The sequence below is a fragment of the Astyanax mexicanus genome, chromosome 13, assembly GCF_023375975.1.
Source record: "Astyanax mexicanus isolate ESR-SI-001 chromosome 13, AstMex3_surface, whole genome shotgun sequence".
NCBI lineage: Eukaryota > Metazoa > Chordata > Actinopteri > Characiformes > Acestrorhamphidae > Astyanax > Astyanax mexicanus.
In genome coordinates this window covers 37,875,001-37,893,855 of record NC_064420.1, presented here as the reverse complement: position 1 = coordinate 37,893,855, position 18,855 = coordinate 37,875,001, and the positions used below count along the sequence as shown (strand labels likewise).

The 18,855-nt window shown below is 40.6% G+C and overlaps 1 protein-coding gene across 8 annotated transcripts in view; it reads right to left on the bottom strand.

The window, feature by feature from the left end:
• agrn (agrin) overlaps positions 1–17,496 on the bottom strand; it is a 356,879-nt gene extending 339,383 nt beyond the window's left edge. For 7 of the 8 annotated variants that reach the window (XM_049463009.1, XM_049463013.1, XM_049463012.1 and 4 more), the window contains exons 1-2: positions 17,062–17,496; positions 13,471–13,732 (exon numbers count right to left, since the gene is read on the bottom strand). In XM_049463009.1, the coding sequence (XP_049318966.1) occupies positions 13,471–13,732; positions 17,062–17,244 (445 nt within the window). In that variant the 5' untranslated portion in view covers positions 17,245–17,496. The remainder of the gene's footprint in view (positions 1–13,470; positions 13,733–17,061) is intronic. The other variant, XM_049463018.1, reaches the window with a different exon arrangement.
• Positions 17,497–18,855: the final 1,359 nt, after the last annotated feature.

The following is an 18,855-nucleotide window of genomic DNA, read 5'->3' as shown; positions in this document are numbered from 1 at the left end:
TAGTCGCCCCCTGCGGTAATCATTCATTGTCAATTCACATACTGCTGTTCTATGACTTGTGGCATATCTGTTCAGTACACAAGGAGCAATTTCTAAGTTTTAAGTAAGTTATTTCAAGGTAAAATTTCTATGAAGTGTTCCTTCAAATGCAATTATTAGTAAAATACTAGGTAATAAACACTTTTGTACTGCATAAACACAATAACTTATCATTAAATTAAATTCAAAAATATGTTTAAAAGTGAAATATAATAAAACAAAATGCAAAACATAAAAAGAGGCATTTTAAGGTGCATAGTCCATGGGGGACCCAGAAAGGTCAAGAAGTTCAGGACTTCATTCATTTCTGCTCACACTCTACAGGTCTTTTTATATACGTTGAAGGTTTAACTGCCCTCAAATGGTTCAGATGGCTCGGTAATCTCCGCACGAACGCTAACCACACTGCAAATTATGAGCAGCGGCCAGGAAGCACTGAGCAAACAGTTCAAAGGCCAACGTCTGCACAAAGCCTGTTGTACTTCTAAACTACACCATTCCCGCATGTTCCACTCCATAATAACAGGGTGGTAATGAGGGCCTTCCTCTCCACACGCCACTGCGCCGCACACACTGACAGCTCAACACAGTAGGCAGCAGTTCCCACTGTGTTCTTCTGTGAGTTTATGTGGGTATGAAAACAGAAAGAGAAAGAAAAAGAGAAAGAAAGAAAGAAAGAAAGAAAGAAAGAAAGAGAGAGAGACAGTATGGGTCAGGGAAGGATTATCAGTCTAGCGTCATTTGTAAAAATAAATAAAAGGGGGGTAAAAAGCCCCCAGTCAGTGTGTGTGGTGTGTGAGTGTAAGTCTTAGAGATGCCCTGAGCCAGATATCTCGGTTTGCCTCTGAATGCCAGCACTTCCTTGCCATTGTTAGCTAAAACAACAGGATTGCTGGGTGACTTTGTCCAAGCCAGACAAATCTCTTGGCTCAGGGGAGCGTCTGTACAGCGGAGCAGAGCAGTCGAGAGCACAGTGGTGGAACAGACTGCCACATTTCTCTGGAACAGGGGAACAGCGACCTGCTGCTGAGGAATCTCCACGGACATCAGGACATTTTTCATTTAACCCTGAGCACTGAAGCATCTTTACTTTACCACACCGGTCTCATATACTACCATTTTTACTAAATGGTGAGCTGTAAAACAGCAGTTACCACACATGAAGTCAAGATGTGGCCAGAGTATAACTGTAATAAATACTGTAATATCAAGGCAGTTAAGTCAACTTTGTAATACATAACAACAACACTGTAACATCAACTACGTAATACATCATAACTCTTCTACACTATAATCCTCACTTCTAAATTAACATCATGATGTCTCTGTGTTGTTTTTGGGTTTATTTGATATTAAACAATTATCGAGAAATGTTAGCACATGTCAAGTCAAGATGTAAATGAAATTGCAGCCACACATGGTTGCCAGGTCCAACAAAAATATCCAGCCCAAAGTCTAAAACCCACCCTTTAGAATCTTAAACTAGCCCAAATTATGTCTGCCACATGTGTGAAGCAAATGGCAAAACAACTATGAGTGTGCGAATTAGTATTTTGTTTAAAAACGTGGCTATTTATATTATTGTAATCAACAATAACAGCTTTAAATCCCAGTCAAGAACATTTAATAGTAACATAATTAGCAAATTAAAGACTTTTATTTAGTACTTATTTCTGTTCTTGCCTCTCCTGAAATCTCTATTTTTCTCTTATTTATTTTTTTTTATCGCCAGGTGATTTCTGGTTACGTTGTGATTTCTCTCTCTCTCTCTCTCTCTCTCTCTCTCTTTTGTTTTTTGGTGGCCTCTGTAATTTTTAAAAGTAGCCCAAAAAAACGCACCCACCACCCCTGAATTTCCACCTGCGACAGGATTTTCAAACAAGCCCAATTTGGTGGGAAAAACGCAAACCTGGCAACTCTACAGCCACATCATAACTGCAACAGCAGCAACTGCGAAACACCAACCCTGTAACGCTGTAAGACTATTCATGCACGACAAAAGTCAAATCTCTATTAATACCACAATGCCTCAATGCTACTGTTAGGTTAATTTTTTAATATAAATGAAATATTTAGCATCTAAAATGCCATTCATTCCCAAATAAGAACATTAAAATTAAAGGTTTAGATTTCATTCTGAATTAAAGTTGCACAAAATATCAGAGGTTCAATAGTTCAAAAGTGTTTTCAGTACATTCAGTGATTAAGGTGAGACTGTAATGCAAACCTACCGGTACTCTAAACACGCTCACAAAATCATCCAACAATAAAGATAGCATGGTGTAAACTCAATGGCCACCGTCAAGGCCACTGGGTTTAAAGGTCTCACTGAGTCTAGCTCTTGACTAAAATCACAGCATGCATCTTAAGCATATACAGAGTGACTAAGCCCAGATAAAGCCTAGATAAAAACCTATCAGTCCGTCTAAGCAGGTATGGACACAACAGTTCCTTCCAGCCTTGGATAGACGGAATTGACGGCTTATGGGTGGAGTTTACCTGAAGTAGGTCAGGTTGCGGCTGTGCAGGCCTCTGCACAGCGCTGCACCTGGTGATTATTACACTGGTGGCTTTACAGCCTAGATTCCAGCATAATTACAGGTATGCTTGGCCAGGCACAGGGACACAGAGGACTGTGGGAATGCTAGAGGCAGACTGGCCTTATTGGCCTAGGCACGCTGCAGCACACATACAGAGGGAGTGAAGTTCAACAGCAACCTGACAGATCAGAGGGGTTTCTGTGACACGTTTCATATTGCGCCTAGCAGATATCTACTAGCAGTTCCCACATGATCTACTCCTTTGATGGCTAACTGACAGGAGTCTCCAGAGACGACACCAGGATACAGTGCATCAGGGGCCTCGAGGAAACAACGCAGACAAGAAAAAGGCAAGAAAAATGCAGGAAGAACCTCGCAACCCTCTGCAAACATCTTCGGGGATGCTAGACCTCCTACCAGCCAACAACATCAACATCCTGCAGATATGAAAATCTGGAAAAGCTCATGTCCAGCAGATAGGACACGCTGACACACAGTTAACACGACTACAAAAGCTGAAAGCTGCACTGAGCATTCAACAAGTCCGCCCGCACAGATCGAGCACAGTGCTGTGTCCATTAAACGCTAATCCTTACTGCCTACAGCCTCCCATCCTTCCTTCAAACAATCCGTTCATGTTCAGCATTTCTAATATAAATTGGCTTTGGCTCTGCCGGAACATGCTAACATGCTAAGACAGGTCATGAAACAGCTGTTTTCAATGAGGTTGAGTGCTTTATGGTCTTGAGATGCATGGTTTTGAGCAGGGGTCTAAAATACAAGGTCTAAAATACATTAAAACAAGTATTCAATTATAACAATCAGCTATGAATTGTATTGATTGATTTTCAGTCAAAATACATGCTCAGACGATATTTCTCTAATTTACACGATCCTGTGAGCCGATCATATATTCGTGAGTTAAGCATTACAGCAGCTCTGCACAAGGCTCATTGGTCACAGAAAGTTCCGTGTTCAACCTCTAGAGAAAGAGAACAAAGAATTTTACACCATTAACCAGATATCACTTTCAAGAGTGCATCTTTCAGTCTATATGGTGAGTAGCTATTAGCACAGCAACACAACAGAGCTAGTTCCACTATCTACACAAAACCCCAAACGATGCAGAGTACCTTTAAACCTTTGTTCCATACGAAATTCCAGTCGAAATAGAAGGTAGGTGTCTGGGAGATCCCATCATATGCCATTCTGAACTGAGCAGGTCACAAATCCATTCATCTAGCTTTCACCAGACCACACATTCTGGCATTTTTTTGCTTACCATCTCAGGGGTGCAGTTGAATTGCCCTCGCTCTATTATTATGCATTAGTGTTCTTTTGGGTCATCTTTTCTGTCCTTTTTTTTGGTAACCATGGATATCTAATCAGTGTACATAGGCTCCTACCCAACACCCATCCCAACCACCCACCACTGATTGAATCAGTTTTCTCAGCAAACAAACTGTCACTTTATTGCACCTCCCACAGGGAACATGCCATTGAATAGTTTACTTACACTTACTTTCCTTTACACTCACTTCAGCATTGTCTTTAGGACAGTCTTGCTTGTTATATACAGTTCAATTCCTCTACAAACATGCCCACTGCGGCAAGCTAAGTGTTGTTTTACTTCACACCATCCATGCAAAACATAACTTCACTGGTCCCTGACAAATATGTCTGCACTCAAAAGGAAATCGAATTGAAACGCATGGCAGTAGTATTGAAGAAACACAGCTGAAGTGAATTCAAGCTTTTATTCCTGTAGCTTAAAGATTTTCTGTCCTGTTCTATAAGGGTTATTTATTTCTTCAACAGACAATGAATAAGAAAAACTCCACACACACACCAACTGCCTTACAAATAATCAACAGCATATACAACAGAACTGAACAATGCTAAGGTACTTCATCCACAAGTAGGAGTCTATGGATTAAGCCATTGACCGATAACCAAAATTAAACAGGGGGAACAAATTCTCTCCCTGGGGTTTCTGCAACTTTTGGCCCATCGCCTTGAGAGGTCTCTGATTAGCCACACTGCCCACAGCAGCTGTGCACTCTTTCACACTAAGTCCGAGCTGGAATGCTGTCACAGATCTCAAGGAAGCTGTATCCCACAAAGCTTTGTGCTTTGGTCTCCGTTCAATCCTTTGTGTCTGGAATCTGAGGGGTTTTCCGGTTCACTTCTCATTCAAGCTCCGGGACCACTATGACCAAATAAGTATTTCCTCCTTACAGATGGAGACTGTGTCCCACAAGATACTGGGACCTTCTCAAAGTGGTCAGAGACAGATAGCAAGACCACAGGGAGATAACAGCACATTCCTGAATACAGGCTAATGACTAAATCATGTCTATTATAGGCTCTTTTTAGAGCTCCAGATGGCTCAGTTTGAAGACAAATGACATTAACCCATGCAAATACTCTAAATACTTTAATGCTTTGTTTTTTTTTTTTCAACTTTGGCCTCACCTTCCTCGTGTAATTCACTATTTTTCCAGTGCCCAGTAAAGTCTTAGCAGTTTATCTAGTGTTTTAGATCAAAAAAATCAGATGACCTCAATTTATGCTGAAATATGGATTAAATCTCATAACTAACTCACACCCTCTTTTTCCCCATCCTCGCTTTCTCTCTCTCTCTCACCATTTCTCTCTATCTCTCTCTCACTAGCTCTCTCAGTCTCATGCACACATAGTCCTGCCTGGCTTAATCTACCCATTTATCAGTTGAAAGCAGATGTGCTGTTTTAGCATTAACTTCAGAACTTCATTAAAGTACTTTATCCAAGCTTCGTCATGTTAGATGACAAAAAAAAACTCTTCCTGAAACTTTCCCTCAGTTCATTAACAGATTAACAAAATAAATAATAATAACTTATTTGTATAAATGCATCCAAACATTCCACAACTTCTTCCCTTTAGAACAGCCTGGCTGACATATAGAATACGGTACATGTTGCACAACTGTGCCTGTTTCAGAGATCACTCACTCTGCACAGATTTGGCATTTTCTTGACTCTAGAATGCAGCAACAAACAAACAGTAGACAAAGATGCAGGCAGAAGGCTCCTAACACTTCTTTATCTTTCATGTCTTTTTTAGACGAAGGCCTTCATCGTTATTCTGAGCAGGCAAGCCACTTTCAGGGTTTTAATTAAAATCTTAAAAATGTAATAACTCCAGAGATTCTCGGAAGCTGGCAAACAGGTGTAATTTCCAGCCTTTTGTCACTCCACTGGTTTTCTCCTGCACACTCTAATTATCTTTTTGCTGCCAGATTCGCTTTCTCTCCTAGCTATCCCCTTCTGACTGCTTTGCCTCAGCCTAGCCCCCCACCAATCACTTCCCACACAGACAGTTCCAGTGATGCACCACGCTGAGAATAAGTCCACGGGGACAAATCACTTCCCATGACTTCTCGTACAAAGAGGTGTTTGTGCACACGCTAACGCAATAGGCTAGTGAGACCCAGTGTCCTATTTAGAGCACTGGCAGTGCCAAAGAGTTTACGCTAATGGCAGTTTGGGGTAGTTAGGTAAACCTGCCGTCTCCTTCAATGACCATAAAGAAGATAGGTCACTTGTGAAAATGAAAAAGGTGCTAAAAAGGTTCTTCAGTGAAGTCATTAGAGCTGGATAATAATGCTGCTTTCCACTGACCTTAGATGTCAGATGTCGGAGTTGGGAATGACACAAGTCACATAAGTTGATTACATTCCAGTAAATCATTCAGATATCAGCTATCATTGTTATCATCGTCCTAGGTTAGCATTGATAGCGATACCATTTGATGATACAATATGCAGGTTTTTAAATAAATAGATAGAACTGATATATAACTGTGTAATGCTATTGCTTTTACTGTATACTATAGATGTGCTGTGCAGCCATCTTGGATTCTGAACCAAGGGTTAGTGAGCCTCCCCCAATTTTCCTAGTAGGAAATCCAACTGATAGGATTGTTCCAGTTAATATTTACTACTTGGAAATAGGAAATTCTACAAATAAGCTACATGCTGTTGTTCTAGGTCTCATAACTAAGAACCAGAATAAACAAGGACAAGATACACATATCAAACAGAAGAATGTACCCTATCTACTCAAAACAGAGCAAAAAAGTCTGTTAGCAACAATCAGTGAATAATCCAGCTCCTAAAAACAGCCTCACTGGTTAGCATTGTGGCTAATCTACAGTTGTAAGCCTGCTGTTGTAAGAGTCATGTGTCGCCAGGCCAGATCATATCAACAAAAAAATATATATTAAAAAGTAACTGAGGACATTCTGGCTTTTTACCTTACTTGGACATTATTAACTAAACATTCAACATGTAGACATGAGTCTACATAAGTAAATATATTATAATTTCTCCTGAAAATAACATCTGGCATGTGCGAAATCTAAATTTTTTTGGCTAATAAAGGAACATCAAAGGATCAAAAACTGGTCTACTACATATGGATTAACTTTTATTACAGGGAACTACCGTCTGTTAAAATTATTCAAGCTGAGCAGGTAGGGCAGACCAGTCTGGCAATGTACATAACAACAAACACCACAAATAGAGGTTTATATACTGTTCATAATCATATAATATCAGAATTATATTGTGATATAAATTCTGGCCATATCATCCAGCCCTAGATGTCATCATGAAAAAACAAAAACACCACTGGTTCTTTTTACAAATATTTTAGTTGAATAGTTTCAATATTATTTTAGTTTGAGTTCAGTTTTTTTGCACTAGGCTCTTTGGGAGGCCAAATAAGGTCATTCTATGGCACTCGTCCAATGAACACTTGTTAGCACCTTCATTTTTAAGAGCGTTCCTTAAAAGTACTTGTATATGGAAAGGGAAAATTGGACATCAGCCTCTACAATCTGTTTCCTTGTATAGAAAGCCATTGGGCAACACCTCACTGCAGTGTCCTGGCCTTCATAACCATTAGTTGACACGTCCAAGCCATTTCCTGTTAAATTTAGTGTGCTGTAATAGTTCTGCTCCACTGCCAACAATCGAGAGGTCTAACAGTTACAGCCACCGAAGGCTAGTCTCCCAAATCTCATGAAATACTTTTGGAAATCCCTGGGCTAAAGGAGAGATCAAGCTGGAATAACATGGAGCAGCACTTTTAATAAAGCCGCCGGCTAGAGCCCGGCTAAATGAGACCATTAACAAGGCAAAGAGAAAGTCCTTCAGCTCGATTGTTTCTTATCTATTAATCATTACCTGCTTGAGGCTAATGACCGACTGGCCGAGGGGTAGACCTTTGTGCAGCAAGGAATCGAGAGACATTCCTAACCTCCTCCTTACACAAACAGCAGCAACAGAGAGGGGTGCTTCGACAGGTTGGGAGCACTGGAATCTAATGGAAATAGGTTTCCTGCACATACTGCCTACCAACCCTGAAGCATTCCACTGCACACTCATCATTAGAGACCACTTCAGACCACCTGCTGATACCACTAGACCCCCAGAGCTCTGTGTTGAGCGATCAGCCTTCACGCTAAATGTCCAACCTGAAACACACCTTGCGGGTTGAGCTTGACCAAGTACCACAACGCTATAAGTACATGTTATTTAGGGGTTCTTCAATTTGATACTGTGGAGGAGCCCTTTTATGGTGCTTTATGGAACCTTCAAAGAGTTTCTTTCCAAGTTCCTTTGGAGTTTCAAATCCAAGTTTCTCAAATCAAGGAACTTTTCTGAGGTAAAGAAATATTACCTCATCATGTCTAACTGCATCAAAGATTAATTATAACAGGTAACAGGTACACATTTCCACTATTCCCCTTATAAAAAAAATGTTGCTGGCATATCAAATAAGTATTTGAATTGCACAACTTTGGTGCTGAGCAATTTCCCTTCACACTAACAATCCAACCTAGAACCGGCCCCTCTCTGATTTCCAGCACAGTATATCTGGAGTTGAGGAAAAGCACTGCAAAGAAAAAAAAACAAAGGAAACCCAGAGGAAACCATTATTGTTGAGTCTCAGTAATAAAACATGGAGTCAGATGACTGTATTAGTATTGTTAATTGGTAACAAAGCCAGTCATACATACACCGCGATAACATCTAGTTTCCGAGTTTCCAAAATTTGTCCACAAGAGGAAGCTTTCCTTCTTCTTTGTCTTTTAGTTCTCTGGTTTGTATTTTCTTTCAGAAAAAGTGTAAAATCATTGTTTTCTGAACTCTTTCATGATCCAAGTTTTTTGACCTTGTGGCCTTTGCCTTCATGGGACGAATTCAGTGCTCACTACTCCATAACATTTATAGAAAGGGTTCTTCTAGTCTTTCATCCTTTTTATTTTGTAGTGTTTTGTTATTTTGATGCCCTAATACAAGGAAAATCATATCAGTGCAAGTATTTTTCACCGAAGCCTCATTTTAGAGTATGGGTGAAACAATACTACTTTTTAGGTCTGATAAAAATAGCGATTTTGCAATCTTGAGTATTTGAAGATACCAATATTTCAATTTCAGTCCAATTCCTAAACTGAACTGTTAATAGTAGTAGGGGTGTCGGTTTCAAAGCCACCATTATTTACTGCAGGTTTACCCTATTCATTTGAATAGGGTAATAACCTTCTTGTGTTGATAATATATTGCAAACAAAAGAAATACGATATACATCACAATACTGATGTTTTTTCCATCTCTAAATAGTTTAGGCTAATGGACAATTCCAGATTATATTCTCTTTTTCCTTCAATATTCAATTCAGTAATCTGGTACACTCCTAGTCCAGACTCTTTCAGAAAACACTCAAATAATGCAAAAATACCCCAACAAATCTCAGACGCTCTCCAGGTTAATCAGGGAGTAGCGGGAATGTTTTTAAAGGTCATGTAAGTAGGCTTTTAGGGCCGTGCACTTTGGGCTAATAAAAGCATTAGTCCAAGTGCTCCTCTAAGAGCCTAGAGTAGCCCAGGGCGATGCAGAGGCAGCAGCAGTGAGAGTGGGAATTTGATGCCTTGCTGGAGGACACTCCTCTGGACTTTGGTCACACTCCCACGACAAGAAGCGGCAAACAAAACATCCCCAGCATTCCAGTCAACACCTGTACCCGAGCATTCCTCCACGACCTCGCTCTGTCTTTGGCCTTTATCTCTCTTCCCCTTTCCCAAACTCAGTAGAGGGCTTTTCGACTTTAACAAAGCCCTTTGTTGTTCGACTGTGGTAACGCTGTTCCCAAGCCCAGCCAGGAATCCCTTCATTACCCCGGCGCTATCTTAGCTGTCAGAAGTGAGGAGTGAGGAGAGGATACACTAGACAGGCCTGCAGGTATAGTCTTGTTCTCGCACCCTATCTCTCGCACACACTCCGTCGCTCTCAGTCATGCTGCACGTACAAGGCCTGGATACAACCTAGCGACAAAGGGTAGGGAAAAACACACTTCACCTTGCTTAAGAGCTCGCTCTTTATTAATAAATGATGGATGACTGCATTCTTTATTCCATTCATCCCACACAAACTAAGTAACAACACCGGGGTCAGCTCCACGTAATGCAACTGTCAAGCCTCAGCACTTCCAGAAGGCTGCCAGTTTTAAGACGTATTAGTCTAACTACGCCATGTGTGGTTTGGAACAAACCCTTCAGCAGCTAAATTGATTATAGGTGCTGAAAGAAATCTACGGACTCTGGAAAAACACAGCTGGTTACAATTCCCAATGAATATATGAGCGTCTAAACATTACACCAAAAGAAACGAATGCTTTAAACCTCATTTCCCCTGCTAGCTAATCATCATTTAGGCCTACTTTCTGTGAGATAAGCCTTAAATCTGTGTTTTGGAGAGGTGTTAGAATTTATACAGCTCACAGAGCAAAATCTCTCTACAGCAAAGTCTCCTTAAAAAGAAACACTCCCTCCAAAACCGAAGAGAGTGAAGAGAGAAGGGCTCACAGAAGACCATTTCTCGGACAGCGGAGAGACAAAGAGAGGAATTTTCATGATTGTGCCAATTTTGGGGAAATATTGCAAACAAGTGAGAGCTATTGGAGCTACCTGCCAAGCAGCCCTGGGGTAATTAAGCCATGCTTTAGAGAGTGCTTCAGAGTAAGCCAGGCCTCTTAGTAGGTGCTTCATGCTTGGAATGCTCAGTTACTGGTATTTCAGTTCTAAATGTGCATCCAGGTTTCATTCTTTAACTCTGTCTTTCCTAGCGTGTCGACAGTCAGACTTTGGCAAGTTTGCCTTTCTTTTTCTCCAAGAATAGCTACAATGTGTGCATTTAAAATTGGGCAGTAACAGCAGTTATAAACCCCATTGTGTTCATTCATTAAAAACATTATCCAGCTGTAGAGCAGTAATGCTCTAATTTACTTCACTGCTGGATCACTAAACAATTGGACAGACAAATGAACAGTGTGAGTTTGAATCAAATTAGCTGGCTAGTTTGTTAGCTTTTTTTTGGCTATACTGTTTAATTTATCTTTAGCCCCCAAGCTAGCTTTCACTCACTCACTGAACACAAAGGAAGACTACAAAAAATACATGGTAAAGCTGATGAAAAAGCATATATTTCTTTCTTGTAATCGGACATGTAAGATTATGTGGAAGAAACAGCTTGAGGTTTAGGCAAATCTTTTGGTTTAATCAGAGAGCTAAATTTGCTAGCATGCTAATTTTTGACTGTCCTGTTAATGTTCGAATTAGCTAGAATATGTTCGAATATGCTAGATATCTAGCTTCTCTCTGTCCTGTTTAGGTTAGCATTAGCTCACTAGCTATCTAGTAGCTTTCAATCTGGCTGAACTAATATAAAGTATTATGAAGGAAGAATTACATGTTCATATACTCAAATAGCTTAAATGTGTTTTTTAGCTTTTGTCTGTGCTGTTTAGGTATAGCCATAGCTCGCTAGCTAGTTTTTCCTCCCTTATTGAACAAAAAGAAAAGATACAAGGAAGAAAAAGTTGCTTTTTGCCTCAGTGCTGTCAAGCATTAACAGAGGCTAAGCTGCAAGTGCTGACACCTGCCACAAAGGACACAGTCATGGTCATGGCAGATGTTACAGCAGAGCGGTCACTAGTTCTCCCCCTGCTGCAATGTGCTGTACCAGTAAAGGGTCCACTGGGCTGTGAACAGGCCACCTCGTGCGCGCGTTCTGGTTCGAGAATATTTAACTTAGGCCCCAGCTGTGCTGCATAGGCCATTTATTCATTCACGTTAACTACGGAACCCACTTGAAAAACTATTTTAGGTCTGGCCATTGGACGCTTTTAATTTATTCATTCACTCCTCAAGTCCATTTCCTTCTGCTCTCAATCCGATCTGCTACCGACGGCCTGTTCAGATAAAATTAGAGGCCCGTCTCTTACAGCACATTAGCTCCCTGACGAGAACAAGGAATGAAGAGCAAGAGAAAGAGAAAGAGAGGGAAAGAGAGAGAGAGTGAGAGTGTTCAGAGCGAAAGTCTCAAAGCTTGGCGTAAAGTGTTAAGATTTTTAATAGCTGCCCTTTGACTTCATAAAAGACTCAGGCCCAGGAGGAGGCTGGAGATTGTTCGCCTGCTCTGGATAGCCAAAAACTCTGCATTTTCTCTGTCAATAGCAAACACACCCTCCTGTGGAAGACTTTAATTCCAGTGGTCGATGGCTGGCAAAATAACCTAAATTTGTGCTGCAATCAGGAGCGTAATGAGGCGAGAGAATGTTCCATATATTTGGGCATCGTTTCAGAAGCCACACCTATCATTTCTGTAATTTATCATTCCACTCAACTTGTGTGTTGAGTGTGTTGCTCAACAAACCTCAAATCACAGTAGATCATAAGGTAACCAATGTTATTTTCTGTGCCACAAAATGCTCAGTCTGCCTTTTAAGGCAGTGATCCAAGTAATGTTAGAGACCAGGTAAGCTTATTCCATTAATCCATTGAAGGTTTAATCCAGACCCTTAGGCTACATATTTATTATAGGTACTGTGTGTGGTTACTAGGGCTGCACGATATTGGAAAAAAATGCGCTGAGCACTCAAAACCCACAAAACAACAGTAATCGGCCCTTCAAATCAGGCATTTAAATGGCTTTTTAAAAGGTAAATAAGAAAGTTTTTCTGGGATTAAAAGCGTGAATTCAGCTGTAACTGGAAATATCTGCGCAAAACTGTGCAGGACAGAGATGCACAGCTTTCGACACGTGCGTTTACAAGCATGTGCCCAACCATGAGGATGGAGGGCATGCGGTTACCTTGTGTTTAGTCCTGCCCCACCCTCCCCCAACACGCTCCCCCTCCCCCATGTGCTTCTCAGGCAGCAGCAGCCTGCCACTTACACAGACACAGAGACAGCGCTGTGTATCTACTTCTTGTGTCAAGAATAAAAACATTTCAACATGACGTGTTTGAATTATTTGCCTTAAGTGACATTGCACGTCCTGTGATGTGACTATTGTGCATGCACACATCGCATATCGTGCAGCCCTAGTGGTTACTTTTTTTGCAACCACTGTTAAAAAAAGTTTTGAAACCTGTGCCACAGTAGCTCCTCTGCTGGTTCAACTTACTAAGTGGGGTAGTTGGCAACTGACCAGAAGTGCCCCAAGGTCTAATCGTTTTGAAGAGATTTTGAATATCCAGCCCTTGTTGTAAGAAAAAGTTGATCTTAGGTCTTCATTCCTGACCATGAATGAACTGAATGTTTATGTTTTAGAATGTTCTACCACATAATTAGAATGTTCTACCACATAATGAACTTGTTCTCCACATTCCAGCATTAAATTATGGCATATTTTCTTTTCATTGTCCATTTACTGAACACTGTGGGATTCTACCATAACATTTAACACTGCCAATCTCATATTCTTCACCTCAGCCTTTACAAAGAATAGTATGAACACTTGCTCATTGGGAGGTTTGTGCTGCCAGTAATGGACATAACTCACCTTCTACACAGAGCTCCACCTCTTCCAGGTTGCGCAGGGTAATCCTCATCAGACTGGAGTTGAGCATTAGCTCGTTCTTGTGAGCAGGCCACATGTACTCTGGAGCCAAGTTGACGAAGAAGATGCGTGTGTCTCCGGTGGCCACCTGGTTGTCGCAGATGCCTGGGTCTCCGAAACCACCAATCATCACCTTGTTCCCACCGTCCAGCAGTACCTCTCCATTGACCATGGTTTTGCCTTTCAGGTAGCGCCATACTCTCACCTGCAGACGTGGAGAAGAGATAGGACATGAAGGACCAGGCAAATTAGAAACGCTCAAGTCAAAACAGAGCTTTCTGCATTGCAGGGCAATGATTATTCACTCCATCACAGTAATTAAATTCCAAATCCTTTCTATTCCTGCTAAGAGAGAGATGCATGGGGAAAAGGAAGCTTATTGTCTTTTTCTTTACTTCTGTTTCAAATATTTTTACGCCAGTCTTCAGGCAAATCTCCATCAGCTACTTTGAGGGTCTGTCTCGAGGGAGCCTCCTGAGTGCTTGCAGCTACCAGCACACATTAACCAAGAGATTTAAGTATGAGTTCTTCTTTCTCTTCTGTTGTTGCAAATCTGACATGAAACAAGTGCACTTGAAGCTACTGGGTGATTTTCTTTCTAAGGCAATAATTAACCCTTTAAAAACTCATATCCTAGTCTTGGTATTACGATATTATAATTACACGGAAACAAAGTGCATGCGCTCTCTGATAGTACCAGGGCTGAGTTCACTGGTTTCATATGAGCTGAGTCATATTACAGGTGTGTGTTTCTAAAGGCAATGAAGCCAACATTTGTAATGAAGTAATCAGATATCCTGACTCGCAGTGATCCTGTGTCACTGTCAGTATGTTCCAGTACTTAGATATTTTTTACTGAGACAAAACATGTATAGGTTTAGGGTTTATATATTGTAAAATGTGCAGCATCTCTGTAGCATTTGGCACAGTATGTGGAAGTGAAGCATTTGATGTTCATGCTGTGAGCAAGTGACTCTGATGCTCTTTTTCCTACTGCCATACTGTGCACTAGCCTACTGTAGCATTATAACAACAAACTACAAAGACCAGAAGAAACAATGTGTTACTCTTCATCAGAGGTATAGAGCAGCAGCTATTGGAACCAATGTCAAAATTCATGTTTAACATTCATAAGAGAGTACGAATACATTGAAGCCTTTGTTTGTTTTAATACAAAGATAGTGATAAGGAGACTACAAAATTATTGTGACAAGTTGGGACAATAGGATATGATTCTTTTCTAAACCACAACCAAGGTTAAAAGGCAGCTAGACATTCTAATGAATGGATATATTGTATTATGACACTTGTCCCTGTGATGAGAAATGTCCTTGACATTACTTTCACATCTCCTTATCATGACTTTTGTTTTAAAACAAAGGCTGCAAGAAAAAGTATCACTCTTATGAATGAATATTAAAGGTGTAAGAAAATATTGATATATCAAAGTATCACAACACTGTATGAATTTTAAATCAATACTTTGTGTTGTGTTTAAATCCTGACTGCAAGGACGCAGTGTTGTGCTCTGTTTTTGTAAAGTAATCTTTTCTATTATTTAGATATTATCCATATGATTGAAAAAACATAGCCCCAATCACAATATATCAAGATATTGAATTGGATATAAAGCTGCACTTTATATTTCATGACGAGCAACATATTTTTTTTTCAGGTCCTTGGAGGTGGATGCTAGTCCACAGAAGGACACTGAAAGTACACCATGGTTAACTGGCCCAAGCATGAACACTATGCACAATTGTCAGTAGTCGTCACATTATTCTAACAATGACAGATGTGACAAAAACACTTTAAATTATTGGGACATGTGTGAAAATACAGTACAGACTTATTTCCTAAACAATAATTATGGCTATGAGCAAGCTTGGCATTTAAATTAATTGATCATCCCAGTAATGCATTATTTCATTCTTTATCATGGCTACTGCTTTAAAAAAAGGGCTGCAAGGCTACTCTATGTTCTTATGAATATTAAGCATGAATTATGACATTGGTTACAGTAGCTGCAGCCAGGCTGATGCAGTGTATTTCAAAACTAAGGTTGTTCTAATACTATATGGCAGTGCTTAAAGAGTCTAATAAAGGTGGTCCTGGTCCTGTTTCAAAAAACGCCCTGTTTTGCACCAACCAGCCTGATGCAGAATTGTCCCACCTCCGACCTCAAACAAGAGCCTCTTCATGCATCTCTCCAAATACATATATATTTAAGCTAGCTTGAAAAAAACAACTTATTGTTCTTTGTAATCTTATTATAATCTATAGGTTGAAACCTGAAGGCTTTTTTAAGGTTATGAACATTCTAAAGGTGTGAAAAACGATTATTAGCCTACTTTATGTAAAGGTTCTTTAACAACTGAAAAGTTTACACTCATATCGTATTTTTTAGGAGTGGAGAGTCTTATACAGGTAGGTGGTCCTGTTCCCACTTTACAGTCCTATTGTGCACCAACCAGTCTGATGCAGGATTTCACTACCAGCTTCAGACTCCCACTACTCCCTCCAAAATACCCCCAAAACTTTGGTGTCAGAACTAGTTACATGGAATAAAAAAACTTTAAAATTAAATAGTTTGATTTTTTGAATAGTTACATGGCTGGAACAGACCTGTTAAAGCTAAAATACACCTTCAAAATGAGCTACTTTTATCTCTAGCACTAACCCAGAGTTCCTACATTGTGTAAATAAGGTCAGATAAATGAACACACATTCACACAGAGCACACATTCATTCACACACTGTCCAGTGAGGCATTCAGGATGTTTAGTGTTACCTGTGTTACTTAGGGACTTCATCAGATAAAATGATGGACAGAAAATATCGTAGGGAACTTATAACCCTACATATTTTAAAAGGTCTGACACCTAAAGCTCTGGAAAAAATTAAGAGACCACATCAGTTTCTGAATCAGTTTTTCTGATTTTGCTATTTATAGGTATATGTTTGAGTTTAATGTTTTATTCTATAAACTACGGACAATATTTATTCCAAATTCCAACTAAAATATGGTCATTTAAAGCATTTGTTTGCAGATTTTAAGAGTTCAGAAATCAATATTTGGTGGAATAACCCAGTTTTCATGCATCTAGGCATTTTCTCCTCCACCAGTCTTACACACTGCTTTTGGATAACTTTATGCCACTCCTGGTGCAAAAGTTCAAGCAGTTCAGTTTGGTTTAATGGCATGTGATCATTCATCTTCCTTTTGATTAAATTCCAGAGGTTTTCAATTTGGTAAAATCAAAGAAACTTATCATTTTTAAGAGGTCTCTTTTTTTCAGAGCTGTACATCACCATGTGCTCTTTTGGGTTAGAACAGGTGGTTTTGGTCCCACTTTACAGACAGTCCTACAGTGCACCAACCAGCCTGATGCAGGATTTGACCAGCTCCAGTCTCCCAATACTCCCACTAAATACTTCCAGTACCTCCAAAACTCAACATCCATCTCTCCAAACAAACAGATCGTGTTTAAAGTTAACTTTCACCCATCAGCCCTGAGCTGTGAACCCTCTTACCTTGCAGGAGTACGTGTTGTGCACCGGGTCCATGTTCATGATTTCCTCTACGGTCCCGGTCAGAACTATGTTCGCCTCTTCCTCGCGCTCCTCCAGCTTCCTCTCGGGGCAGCTGGCGCAGCAGCGCTGGCACACGAGCGCCAGGACCACGCACGACCACCCGAGCAAGCTCCGCGCGCCCATGCTCCCTGGAACACAGTAGAAAGTGGGCAGAGAGGTGGTGCTACAGCTGCGCGAGTCCTGCACTACTTTCCGCACACTTACTTTCCCCTAGTGTTAACACTACCACTGCCGCTGCCGCTGCTGCTGCCTGACTGCTTTGTGCGTGGATGCGCGTGTGTGTGCGTGCGTGTGTGGGAGCCTAGGTCGCGCGCATCTGCTCCGGGGGGCAGTTCGCTCGCGGACAGACCGAGCGGGTGCAGGAAGAAGAGAGTGAACAGAAAGAGAGAGAGAGAGAGAGAGAGAGAGAGAGAGAGAGAGAGAGAGAGAGAGAGAGAGAGAGAGAAAGACAGAAGGAGGGGGGAAAGGGGGCAGGATTCTTTCTCAAGGAATGCGTTTCAGCTCTGAACTACTCTAGGCCCCCCCCCCCCCCCCCCCCCCCCCTCCAACACACACACACACACACACACACACACCTCCTCCTTCGCTTTCCAAGTGACGCTCGTGATTTGCATGCAATCTGAGTTGCTGATAAGCCGGACGGACGGAGCCGGCCTGAACACAGCGGCGCATAGCTCCCCCTTCTGGAAACACGTGGGAAAAGTGTCAAGTGTACAGAGTGGGCTTTAACAGCCCCTCTAACTATCCAACTCTTGGTTGCAGGAGAGTCAGAGGCATTTTTAATATGAGGGACACACTCTTACTCAAGTACAAGTGCAAAAGTACTGATTTTAAAACTACTAATAAAAGTATGTATAACAGTGAAAGTAATGTAAGGAGGAAAAAATGCCATTATGGACAAAAGCTTAGGCTGCACCCCAGGAGCCTTTAATGCCCTACCCCCCTCCCCAAAACACATTTTACTAAAAGCCATAATGACAACAATGTTCTATTAAAATGTTAATGTTGAAAACAATTTGGATGCACTATTCATTTTTGGATGTTTTTTTATTCTACCAAATTGAAAAATTCTGGAATATAATCAAGAGGAAGATGGATGATCACAAGCCACCAAACCAAGATGAACTGCTTGAATTGTTGCACCATTGTTGGCAGAAAGTTATCCAAAAGCAGTGTGTAAGACTGGTGGAGGAGAACATGCCAAGATGCAGGAGAACTGTGATTAAAAACCAGGATTATTAACTCTATTAACTCTTAACTCTTAAAGCTATATGAACTTGTTTTCTTTGCATTATTTGAGCTCTGAAAGCTTTGCATCTTTTTGTTATTTCAGCCAATTTCTCATATCTTGCAAATAAATGCTCTAAATAACAATAGTTCTATTTGGAATTTTGGGAGAAATGTTGTCCGTAGTTTAGGACATTTCTTTTGTCATGGATCAGTGCAGTATAAAATAACAGTAATGTAAGGAAGATAAAAAAATATATATTATTTCTAAATGCCATAATGACTATAATGTTCTATTAAAATGTTAATTTTGAAACATTTAAATGCACCAGGCTCCCTGTTTCAGCTGCATATATGCCCATTGAAACTTAAAATGGATTTTAGTAGTTAGTTAAACCTATATTGGGCTCGAGTTCTCTTGAGTCTCTCCACGAATCAACTTCATACTAGGCTACATACGTTTGCTGTGTTCTTTCTGGAGTGTGGGCATGACGTTTAGATAATTGT